Below are 13296 nucleotides of genomic sequence, written 5' to 3' on the forward strand. Positions count from 1 at the left end.
GATGCAGGAGGTGGAGAAGGAAGGATGCTGACTGAAAGGAATGCAACAGGCTGCAGGTGAATACCAAAGTTAGCATCCAGGTTTTTTTTTTTTTTTTTTTTTTTGCTTGAATGAATTTTAAACACTGCTCCCCTTCCAGCCCTCTGATTTATTCCTATAAAAACACCAGATTATGAAGGCAACATGTCAGCTGAGCCGCGGCGGCCGTCCTCGTGCCGAATGTGGGATTAATGGAAAAGTAAAGCAGAGATTAGAGCAGGAGGCGAGAGTGGAGGATTCCACTGGTGGGAGTGACAAGAGAGGTCATACATGAGGGGAGCTTATTACTGAGGGGGGGACAGCAACGGGAGGGGAAAAAAGTGAGTGAGGAAAATGGACAGCATGTTGAAGCAGGAGGTACGATGAGGGAGAATTGAGGGTTGAAAAGGTTAAGAAAATGATCTGGTGCATTACATGAGGTCGGATAGAGGAATGTGTCTCACGTATGGAATGTTAAAGAAGAAATGTCTGCACTTGATTCATAAAACTAACACTCAATACTATCTATTGTCCTTCTGCTCTGGTCATTTTTTAATTATAAACCCCTAATATTCATTAAAACTTTTATTCTCATGAAGTAACTACGTGGTCAAAGATGCTTATTCCTGATATAAATTTGTAAAACTGCATGAAGTGCAATGTGAAGTAATGCAAATTAACGCAAACACATCATGCTCCAGCTTTTTTTGCTGATTGACGGAAAAGAAAACTCTGCATAGCTCTCATTTTCCAAGATTAATCTGCAAGAGAAGTCTGTCAGACAGAACAGTGTTTACTCGGTTTCTTTTTTCCTTTTATTTACAAGACACAATTTGTTGACATGCTGCCTCCACATGTGCACAGCAAAATTAGAGAGGAACAGGAGAGAAACACAGGAAAAAAAAGGGTTAGCTCGCAAACACACACGCAAAAGACGAGACACTGACCAAAAACAGGTACTCTGTCCACAGTTTCTTGCAATTGTTGCTATCACATGAAGCAATGCAACTTGTTTGACAATATCTGCACCGCAAAGTCCTGCATGACGACGGCGAAGTCAGATGTGAATGTTATTTTCAATGCTTTTACCAGTTTTGCACTATATAAAGAAGATCCCACAAATTTTGCAGCCAAAGAAGTCTTCACAATAAAAAATTGTTTATCAGTTTAAAAAAAAAAAAAAAAAATCGTATTTATTAACTCTATGCAGATGACCTCCCCTACAACAGTTTTTTCTTTCAGTTAATTCAAGCCATCTGGTCCCTTATTTTTCCATACTGAAATAAACTAGAAAATCAGAGAAAAACGAAATATTGTGAGGTCATTTTTTTCCAACATCATGCAGCCCCAGTTTGAAACTTTCTTATATTAATACCCCCCTAGTAAAACCTCAAGGCACTCTATGATAAATGGTTGTTTGATTGTTTATTAATATTATAACTTTGCACCTAAGAAGCCTTTTTTGTCATTCTGTTTGATATGATAAATTGCAGTGAATACTAGTGTACCCACAGGTGGCTGCTGTTTGTGTCCCGTGAATGTTGCAAATCAGACCTGTAGCAAAGTTAATATTGTTGTAGTGTTGAAACTCTGTTAAACAATCCTTCAAAATGCAACTTGAAGCTTCAGCTCCACACCAGTGGTGCGAAAAACATAATTTTAAGCTCATTGATTGGATGTTTTATGCCCTAGTTACCCTTTGAGATAATGCACTGTTTCTGCTGTTTTGCAAAGAACTGAAAATTCACCAAACTTTTATCTCTGGAGTCCTCGATATCTATTCCCTCTGCATGTAGCAGCTCAGTGACACTTGGTGAAATTTATTTATTTGGAATAACCCCTTGAGGTGTGTCACCTCGTTTTCAAGGGGGTCCGGACAGTCAACAATACAGCAATATAACAACACAATACAATACACCACACAAACACATTCACACACAAACACAAATACAGAGGGTATTCAACCAAACTACCATAAGACAGTCTTTATCTACAGTGACTCAGAAATGGCAAGGTGGGAAAATTGCATGAGGAGGTGATGAAATAAAATAAAGAGATCCCTCAGCCACAAAAGCATTCAACCCTTGATGCTTACAATCTGATCTAACCTCTAACATTTAAGACAACTGTTCCAGCCACTTGTCCCATATATTGTCCAGACCTGCAACTTTTGCCCTGCATTGCGCTTTCTGTCGCATTACAAAGGTATTTATCGAATCACATAGAAGACCTTGTGCTTTTTCATCCCCTCTCTCACCTCCAACCTCCAGCCCCTTCCCAGCAGACAGTGTATAAGTCCGTTGGGCCAACATGGCAGATCCTCTAATCTGCTGGGCTTTCTCTGCCCGCTGCAGACACTATAATGAAGTGGTCAGCGACTCACCTGTATTTTGAGGTGGAGAGGGGTGAGCTACACCCTGTTTATTAAGTGGGCAATCACACACTAGGTTAAGGTGAGGGTCAGGTGTAGAATTTTGTTGCAGACACGTCTAGATGACAACATAATGAAGTTTTCTTTATGAGCTAAACCGGCACCTTTTGGGTACTTGATAAAAGTCAGCAGAAAATGAACTAGTGCTGTTTTACTTAATTAACATGTTGAGTTGCAAAGGTAAAAAGTTGATTCAATCAGCGCTGCAGGTTTTTTGACACAGTGAGACCTAATACGTGCTCAGAACAGCCCCTCATTGTGGGAGCAGGCTGCAGGAGTCAGTTGGGTTGTGTTATTTTTATGGCATTTGGCTTGTAGTTTGGAATTCTGATTGTCATGCTCTCTGGTAAAAAGGCCTTCTGTCCAAATGTGACGGGTTAGAAACTGTAAGCATTACCAGCTGCAGCATCAAAGCTCCAGGCACGCTGTTCATTTAACCCAGATCCGTCACACTCATGTGTAGCCCCCGATTCAACCTGTAATGTAGACATTCAGCAGAATGCATTAGACTGAGACTAATGTAGATTTATAGATGCAAATTAACTCCCAACACCTCTCTACCTGGGGAATGTCAGAGATCGCTGACTATATTTGAATATGTTTGGCTGAAGTGCTGTTGGAAATTAATACAAATTTACATGGTGAAAATGTAACCTGCTATTCCTCAATGAAGATTTAGTTCAGTCTTGGTTCCCTGTTCAGCTAACAGGTAGTTTAACCCGTTAACCCGAAAACCTGCTGGTAGGTTAGGAAGGTACACTAGCTTTAAAAATTGCCCAAATGACAACAATGACACTAACTGTTAAAACAGAAAAAATCTTCAGATTTCCAAGTTTTCTGTGCTTCTTGAACTAATAATGTATGACGTGCAGTTCTGTCATCTAATATTTTATCAATCGCGTTTTATTCTACATTATTCTTTAAAAAATTCACCAATAATAATCCCTTTGCATTATCCAGATTCTCTGAAAAACTAAATATTCTACACTCCTCAATGCAACCAAAAAACCCTCATTTCCTTAGCTGCCACCAACAATCATGTGACAAAAATTCTGAAACTTTCCAACTGAACTGGACTGAACTGCAGGCTGTGTACACAGAGCAGCTGGGAAACAGGTATGGAGACGGCTTAAAAATGTAAATAGTAAAATATCTGCAACATGTACTGTCACCATTTTCTTACAGTATTGGTAACACCACTTGAAAAAAAATGTTGTGCATGTATGATTCCATGTTTTTTAATTTTTGGAGAATAGATAATCCGTGCAGGCCAACTTTGTGTATTTTTTATGATTTATGGCAATAGAACTTTGCCACACTGCACTGAAGACATTTGTGAGTTGTCTCTACTCCTAGTTATGGTTGTGTTGTTTCCATATAGGAGCAAAAGTTTAAACTGCAGTCAAAAATGAGCCCATGATAAAAATGTGACAGGAGCAAAAGACGGGGGGGTTTGGACAGTAAAGAACCAAATTCAAGTTTACGCTGCCAGTTATCAGTCAACAAACACATAAAAATATGAAACTGTGATGGCTAAATTGTAGCTGTGGCAAATGATGGAGACCATAAGACCATAGACTATAAGAGGAGTTTGACCACTTTCTGCCCCTTAAAAGGTGTTGGTTGGTTTCGATACTGACTTTTGTTCTTTACCAACTAAAATAGAATAAAATAGAAGCTAAAATGACCTGCAAATGTTTTTCCCTAGTTGTAGTTCTTGCACTTTAACGTCATTTTCAAAATTAGCTTGCTCAGTGTGGATTCGGCCTGAGTGACTCTTGAACTCTTGACTAAGTTTCTCCTCTGTTTACTGAGCTGCTGCTGAGCAGGTGTGAGCAGCGATCGGCAGCAACAGAGCAGGCAGTGAATTAGACGGACAGATCTGAACATCCACAGGCTTAATCACCATGGAAGAGAGGGAGAGAGAGAGTCCACTCTGGACTTAGACGTTCACCAGTCATTGATAAAGTGCTTAGCAGCAGGAAAATTAATGAATCCGGCCTGACTGGTGGAGGGGGGAGGTTTTGGGGGTTGAAGGGGAGGAGGAGGGGGCTGTGCGGGGGGGTAATCCTGTTCCAGCTAAATGGCTGATCCCTCTCATTCCTTAGATATCAAATGTCAAAAGTTAAATTAGCCTGCTAGCCTCAGATACGAGTTAACATGCTTTTAAACGGGGCGTGGGGCGGTGATTCCTGCCTCCCTGGGGACGGCGGGCAGGTGCCTTTGAAGTGTCTAATTATCCAACTCCTAGTTAGAGCTGCAAACTATCCTAATGGAGGGCCCATGTCTCAATGTGGTGCACAAGAATGCTCTTAAACACACGCAGCCCAATGTGTGAGTGTCCATTTAAAGTTGAAACAGGGATATTCAGAGCACAGATGCAGCACGGACGTTAAGTTTGACCTATTAAAAGTTGAATTTCATTCTGCAGTGAAAGGTAGGAAACATCCACAGTGGCATTTTGGATCAAATTTGATGTGCTTGAAATTGCTGTATTATTTTTTCTATTTTATCCCAACTGTTGGCTCTGTGTTTCTTTGCTTTGGCTGGATATCCATTTCTCTTGGCGAGCCGTTCCTAATCTGAGTGCCACAGACTTGGTCCGGATCACTCTGGTGTCAGAAGTGGGATTCCAGTGTTGAGGCCCAGTGGAAAGCTGGCCCACTCTGGTCTGGTGGGCAGCGTGCCCAGATTCACCCTAGAAGAACCACTATCCTACACGGACATAATTCTGCCCTAGTCTGCCCTAGCACACAATCATTTTACATTGTTACAGTCGACATTATAAGTGACTAACAGGTTATGGCTGATGATAGCAGGCTTGTGACTGTCAGAAGTGATGCTAATACACTCTATAAGCCAATCAGACCGCTAAATGGCATCTTTTGCTTTGAAGCCTTGATCAAATGCATCTCTTGGCGTTTGATTCCTCAAAGAATGCAGGCCAAGATGCCCTCTGAGTGAAAAACCTTAAAAGCTATTACTATCCATGGTCAAAAACGCATCAGTGTGCATTTTAGAGTCAGGGCTTTCAGCTCTCTCACTGCAATGCTCATTGCATCCTCACAATGTGGCCCTGATGAAATGGTAGTGGGGTTTCGGACTGCTCTATGGTGGGGCTGTGCCCTTAATGGGTGAATAAGGGGTAGCTGGGGGCAGGCGGAGGCTTGGCACGACACAACCCTGCTGTGAGGCTGATTTGAGGTGAGCGCGGGGAAGGAGGAAGGAGCCAAGCAGGCTTTGATTTGCCCCTCCCCAGCCCCGGGGCCTGGAGACTGGGACTGAGAGATGCTGAGCGCTGGGTGCGTCCCAGCAGACCCCCGGCGGCAGAGAGAGCAGGCTGGGACTGCAGGTTGTGGAGCAGGGGGTTGGGGCTCAGGCTGCCGAGAGCCAAATTGAGATGTGGGAGTCGTCGAATTTGCCTAGATGAATATTGAAGGGGGCATTTGCGGGCGCTGTGTGGGAAATCAGCAGCTGACAATAGACTGCTAACCAGGAGAGGGAACATCCTGACCTCTCTCTGCAATTCGTCCAAACATCCATCACACGCTGATGGTTAAATAATACACCACCACGGATTCACTCTGCAGAGACAGAATCAAACATGAGTGCAAAGTTGGAGGGAGTGAACTTTATATTTGCTGAAACTCTCCAGAGCCCTGATGGATACTTTGACTGGAGAATGCAAACTACCCTGCCCTCAGATATCACAGTAATGACCTCATTCTGCCTTTTGACATTTAGATTTATTTGTCAGGAAGATGCTCCAAAGTCACCCTGTTTAGACAGGTGCAGGAGGCTCCATTAGGACTCAGTAACCTTCACATAATGCATAACTGAACTCCGTTGTGAGGAAGGCACCAAGCTCCTTGTGGCACTGAGCCTATTAGCTAAGAAGTTGATCAGAAAAATACCTCACACAATTGCAGTAATCCCCCGTGCTCCTGTTGTTGAGTTTGAGCGGTCTCTCTCTCACTCGTATTTCAGCCTGCGCTAATCGTGAATGATTCCTTCTGTCTTTAGCGCCAATGCCAGGGCCGGTGAATCAGGTACATAAGCCTAAGCCGCTTGGAGAGGTGCTCTTATTAAACTCTAGCCAGCTGCTGGAATTTTTCTTCCCCCTCTCATTGTTAATTGGGGAGTCTTGAGTCTTTCACGGGAGTTGATTTGCAAGAGAAAGAAAAAAGGAGCAAGAGATTATTGCACAGGAGGAGAGGAGCTTTGAAGAAGTGTTTTGTGATTTCACCGTATATCCTCCACTCCTCTCCTCCTTGTTCACTCTCCATGTGCTCCCCAGCCAAAACCTGTTTGTGCCACTGACAACAGTGCTTTGAGAAGTTAGAAGGTGGAATACAGCATATGTCTGGCTCCGGCTTAGAGGTGCAACAACACCTCCTCTGATTTTTTTCTTCTTTTTTTTTAGAAAACAGAGGCTGGAAGAACTGCAGTGTGCAATGGCCCTTTGTGCACCCCTGCATGTCCCAGCTTTTGGAGACTCTGAGTTCAGGCTGGAAGGCAAATCAGATGCTTGAGAGTCAAGGACAGATTGGCATGCGGAGGAACAACAATCCTCGTTCTTAACCTCTAGAAAATGCCTTCAAAAACAACAAGCCAAGGGTTTTGTTTCACTTTCCATCTCTTTGAATTGGCTGGGCACCCTTAACTTTAGCCCCCCTCCCTTGTCCCGGCGCCCAGCTCTCAGAGGTGTTGGCCCCACTCCATATCTCATTATCTCTTTCAAAATTTCATTTTGTCATTGCATCCACGCTCTCTTTTATACCGCCATATTAAAGGCCATGCATAGGGGTTTTCTCCAAAGGTATTTGAAGCGGAATCTTACAATAGAGACCCCAGACAAGCAGAAAAAAAAGAGGGAGAAACCTGGGTTTTAGGATTTAATGAGTGGCTTGCTGGGGGTGAAAGAAGGATAGAAACCAAGTGAGAGAGAGAGCAATAGAGAATGCATTTGTCGAGGGTCAGAGAGAGAGGAGAAAGAGTAGTAAGGGAGGAAGAATGCTGGAATGGAGCACCAGGTACCATTATAGTGGCAGAGAAAGCTCCTGAAATACTAGAGCTGGGGCGTGTGCTCTGATCAGGACGGCAGTGAGCACAATTACCTTCTTTTCAAATCCTTCAGTGACACTGCGGGAGGAAGGAGGACTTTGAAACTTGAAAGGCAGGAGCTCGCTTTCAACCTCAAACGCGAGCAGGAAAGGGCTCTGAAATTTGTTCAGTGCTCCCCATCCACCATTAGCTTGTTTCTTCCTCTCGCCTCCAGGCATTTAAGCGCTTTTTGAAAAGATGTTAAGAAATTCAATCACCATAGAGAGAGAGCGGGATAGTTCTTTTTTCTGTTTTTTTGAGAGGCATGCTTTCCTCTGGTCCACAGAGGACCGGCCTGCTGCTTTTGTGTTGGGCTGAATAGACCTGCAAACTGGTAGAGGACTGGATGCGGCAACCATGGGAAAAGAGGGGGAAATAAAAGAGGAATGAAAAATGAGGGAGGGAAAAAGGGAAAGGGTCTGTTGGGCGGATGGTCAGAGCTGGAGGAGAGTTGAACTTCTTCAAAGCTGCATGTGTTTACCTGCGTCTGCTCTGTCTTCATTAGTCCATTTTTTGACAGATACTCAACATGTTATAAGGATACAGGAAAGTTTTCAGCAGCAGGTACGAGCAGCACACAAGAAAAACTTAAAGCTCGCTCTCTTCTATTGAGAAGTCAAGGAGTCAATTGACCCTTGTGCTGCAGAGTGTTTGTTTAAGGTCCTATGAACTGATGTAATGAAGCCCCTTAAGGTGGTATATGGTAGAATGATGAACCCCCCCCTCTGGGATTTCCAGGGTGACTGGAGGGGGATGGTGGGAGTGTGACAGTGCCGTGATTGAACTATTAGTCGCTTGACCTCCCTTGGAGCAGAGAGACATATCTGAATAGCAGTGGGGGTCACTCAGAAAGAAAAACAAGAAAGATGGGGAGACAGAGTGAACAGGACAAATTGAAAAAGCCAACAAACAGCAACGTGGAGTATATTTTTTTCATAAAAGTAAGCAGTTCAGACTTGTAGTTTTTCACAAGTTGAAGCTATCCTTTCTAAAGCCCCAGTGATGAATCTATTTATGAAACATCAAGTATCTGTATGAAAGTAAGAAAATGAGCTCATAAATATGTACAGTTTTTTCCTCCCCAGATGTAATGCTAGATTTTCTGCATGTGAAGGAACTGAGCGTACACAGTGGGAGCCTGTGCTACACACAGCTACATGCTTTACCCTTAGCTGTTCTTGCTCCCTGCATAGTTTACAGTCTTCCTCAATCCATGTCAGGAGATGAACCCAATTCCAAAATCCCTTTATGTTAATATTGCGCTTTGCAAGCGCAGACCTATTAATCCAGCTTTAACCGTATAAGTTGCATTATTCCCTTAATAAGATCACTGGCTGTGCAGTATAGGATTAAATACTTATATCATAACTGACACTGTCATTTCCTGCGGATGAGAGCGACTTGCCTCTCTGGCTGTCAGTTCCGCGTTAAGAATCCTTGAATCCGCTGCCAGTGCTGCACTCGGGCACGGCTGGCCCGAACGCAGGTAATGGATGTGGGAGAGTGAGGGGAATAAAAGCGGGACCCTCGGGTTGCTCTCCCCTCGCCTTCTCTCAATCTCATTCTCTCTTTCTGTTTCTGTCTCTCTTAACCTCCTCCTTTCTGATCGCTCCTCTTCTTCTGTGAAGTGGTGCAGCACTATGGCGGCCCTCTTCGGCGCTTAAGGTAGTGCTCTTTAATCTGGCCCTCTCCTCTGTTCCTAATTGGCAGTTGGATGCTGTTGGGTTGCAGAGCGTAGTGGGGGAGCCGCTCACACCGCCAGGCTGCTAATACTACAGAACCTCTGGCGCCGGCGCAACGGCACTTTGCCAGGTTCTCAGTGAGCGACATTAATGCAGGAAAGAACAGTGGAGTGTGGTGATGACCAGCAACCTTAATGGTGAAATCATAATAATAGTAATTGCATATAAACCAGAGCTGAATAAGGCGACCAGGCACAGAAAATTGGAACTGAAGAATGTGGCTCCTGGTGAAAAAGTCAGGTGTTGCATTTGACAAAGTACCAAATCTTTTTATTTATATAGATGCAATCAGTTTGTGTTGAGGCAAACAATAATTCTCAGTTTGAAGGTACTCAGGTGGCCAAAATCAAGTGATTATCTGCTGATATTGAAGTAGGTCATCTGGAATTAACTCAGCTCAAATGATGCTTTCCAGAGTGCACCAGGTATGAAATATCACTCTGTATATGAAAGTAAAAATGTTGTCTGAAGCTACAAACATAACATGGCGCTAACTACACAGTGATCTGCAAATGCAAGTACCATGTTAGCAATCCATTTACAGAAGTGTCCACTGTGACAAACAGTGCAGTCAACATAAGTATCCCATTTATATCTTTCTCTCTACAAAATGAAATCCATCTGGTTGCAGAAAATGAAACACTTTATTATTTATCTTGTTGATATTTGAAAATGAAAAAATGAAACTGAATCCCAGACCCGCTGTGCCACTTTCTGAGTCTATATGGTGTCATACTACAGCAGAGACTAATACCAGGTCAGAAGGCGAGGTGACCCTTATACACATCGGTTCAGAGGTCAGGCCAAGAGGTCAGAGGTCATGTCTTTCTGCTGGAGCTCAGCCCTTGAACTCAACTCCACATTTATCCCCTGTACACAGCACGCCAAGAAGCTTTTTTTCTCCCGAGACCCCGCTCCTCCTAATTTTCCCCTCAGACAGAGAAAGAGAAAAAGATTTAGTTTGAGAACACAGAGAGTGAGGGGTTGGGGTGGGGGGCAAAAAGAAAAGGAGAATGAAGGAGGGTGGGGTTGATACAGCCCATGCCGCTTGTTAATGGGCAGCTTGGAATGTGGGCAGAAAGCCTGTGTTGCCTCCTCCATGGGAATCCATTTCTGTCTAAAAAAGAACAGACAGAGCTGAATTTAAGAACATACGTTTCCTCAGCTTTATGAAATTAAGAGGTTGGGATATTTTCATCCACGATGCCTGTTTCCTCATGCACTTTCTGCTTCTGAACTGGTGCCGCTGAAGGCAGATTTACACCCATAATGCCCAGTATGTTTTAGTTGTGCAGAGCTGATCTCCTGCTCCTCCCTCTACCTGCTTCCCTCTACGTGAACAGACTTCCTCACCAATGCACCTGCTCGCAGCTAAAAACTCAAAATATCTGCAGCTTATTGTTTTAACATCTCATTTCTGTGTCTTTATCCCGGCAGAGGACGAGAGTTCAGGCACGCCTTACCACCGCGAGAGGCGCAATGCCATCAGCTCCCAGGCCCCGGCGCCCGGCGCCCCCGACAGGAGCGTGAACGAGGAGCCTTCCACCTCCACGGAGGAGCGGCCTTCCCTGCTCAAGAAGGAGCTGCACGGTTCCCTGCCCCACCTGACCGACCATGCGTTGCCGTACCGAGGCACGCTGTTCGCCATGGACCCCCGCAATGGCTACCTAGACTCACATTATCGTAAGTAGAGATGGGTTTTTTAGGGCCAATAGCGATGCCAGTTATTGGTAATCAAGAAATAACCGATATTTGGAACTGATGCACGTTAAATGTTGTTTTAACAGCATGTGATAGCAGGAACCTGTCATTCACAAGTAGGCTTCTTCTTTAAAAAGGGTGACTACAAGTGAATATGTAAATAGAAATAGGAATGATTAGATTTGGATGCGCTCAACTGAGATTGGTCAGTTTGTCTTCTGCTTTTCTATTTTCTTAACTGTTTTATCACATTTATTGCTCCCTAAGGTCCATATCTTAAAGCATTATTAATTATCCGAACTCTGTTTCAGGGTAATCTGTGGCTGCTTTCTAACTTAGCCACTAGCCATTAGCTTGGCCTTAGTCACTGTGTGTTTCCTGTTCAGATTTGCAGTCTGTGCTTGAGAGACATTTATGAGACTGCAGAGTGACTACAAACAGAGAGGTGGCTGCATAAGACCTGAAGTAGCACAATTTGTATTTAGTAATTTGCCTATAATTGGTCAATAAAAATACAGATACCGGTAATCATAAAAATGCCAAATATCGGCCATGATAATCGGCCAGGCAGATAATCAGTCTATCCCTAATCGTGAGTCCGCAAGCCACAAAATACTTCTAGAGTTGAGAAACTGCGTATCTCAAGGACATATTTGTACCACCCCTAAATGCTGAGGTTCAAGTTTGCCTCTTTACTGTAGGTGAGAGGCAGCACTGCCAGATGCCTGATTAAGTCTGACAGATTAGCCCTTCTCTTACGCACACATGCAGACACACACTTGTGAACACATGCACGCACGCTTGTCTTGTTTTGTGCCTGGGAAGTTAGTATGGGGAACGGCCAGCGCGGCTTCTTAATTCCCTCATTAGGGGCCTGTCTGAACACAGTACTCCGCTTTCTCTCATCAGCACACACTTCAAAGCCCCAAAGCAGTGCCGAGTCAAACCTCACCACCCCCTACTCTGCCTCTCTTTCTCTCTCTGGGACTCGGAGACAGTGTGAGAGAAAGACAGAAAGAGAGAGAGACTACCAGAGACGAAGCCCAAGAGATTGAGGTGAAGGAAGAGCTGTGGCTTGAGTGAGATAGTGAAGATAATTCGAAACAAAAGATCTCATAGACAGTGGTAGTTAGATGAAAGTGGGGCTGTATGCAGAAAGAGGGGACAGGAGATAGATGTTTGGGGAGTAAGAGGCTGATTAGGAGGTTAATTTGACGGCCACTGTAGCCAGGACTTTGCCTGCAGACAAAGATTTGATGTGATAGCTTGTTTAGTTTGGTTATATTGGCACTGAATTGGGGCAGACAGAGTGGGACAAAAGGATTGTAATCCGGTGGCAGTAATGAAAAGTCCAGTGGACCCCAACCTTCTACTGTAACTCTATTTATTCAGCCACTTCATTAGCCACCTCTCCCTCGTGCTTGGGTGCCTGAGAATCACCAAGGTGCCTCTTTAAGGGAAAGGTTACTTAAAAGCAGGCAATGGTGCCGTGGACAGGACCCTCGAGGGCAGAACATTACTGCCCATTACATCCTGACCTAACTCAGCAACACTGCCACTTCTCGTTTTATGTGTGTGTGTGGGTATGTGTGTGAAGTAGCTCTGGTGGTTCCAGACCACTGAAGCCTTTGGGGTGAGAGTGAGGTTGGGGGGGAGACGAGTGGGAGGTGGAGGAGGAGGGGGTCACTCGCGAGGCTTGAGGTCATGTGGAAAAGTCACCGTCTGAAATGGAGAGTTCAAAAGCAGCAGGAAAAGTCAAAAGGGCCGTAGAGCTTCAAGAGGCTTTCTTTGTGCGCCGGGAATCAAGAGGCTGGAAGACTGCAATCATATGAAGCAGCGTAGAGGAGAGCAACGTGATGCGAGGGATGCTTGCTGGGAAGCTATAGGCACGATGCATAGATTTTATTCTCCTTCTGCAGCAAAAGTGCTAGACATTTACAAGTTTCAGCTTCTTAAATAGAACATTCTGCTCCCTTTTTCTTGATCTAACTTTGAATTTAATATCTTCAAGTTTTCAGTTCTTGTCCAGACAGAACAAGCAACTTCAATGTGTCATCTCAGTGCTTGAAAATGCAGTTTAACACAATGCAAAAAGCAAATTGCAATAGCTGTAATTTAGGATAGACTTTAAACAGTGTCTCTGACCCAAAATTTAAACTTTAGTGTTCATTTTATTTACAAATCATTGTGTAGAAGTGACACTTTTGGTGGTATCGTATATGCTAATAAATTGACTTACATAAAGCACATCAAGTGGTTGTATCTATAAGAAAAATCGCAGTTAGATCATGTCCCAAAATC

At 44.0% G+C, this 13296-nt stretch overlaps 1 protein-coding gene across 1 annotated transcript in view; it reads left to right on the top strand.

Moving 5' to 3' along the window:
- Positions 1-13296, top strand: part of gli3 (GLI family zinc finger 3) — a 100958-nt gene that overhangs the window by 26401 nt on the left and 61261 nt on the right. Inside the window, exon 3 of the mRNA XM_023263107.3 lies at positions 10732-10977. Coding sequence (XP_023118875.1) covers positions 10732-10977 — 246 coding nt within the window. The remainder of the gene's footprint in view (positions 1-10731; positions 10978-13296) is intronic.

This window comes from Amphiprion ocellaris, chromosome 22 (genome assembly GCF_022539595.1).
Source record: "Amphiprion ocellaris isolate individual 3 ecotype Okinawa chromosome 22, ASM2253959v1, whole genome shotgun sequence".
NCBI classification, from domain to species: Eukaryota; Metazoa; Chordata; class Actinopteri; family Pomacentridae; genus Amphiprion; species Amphiprion ocellaris.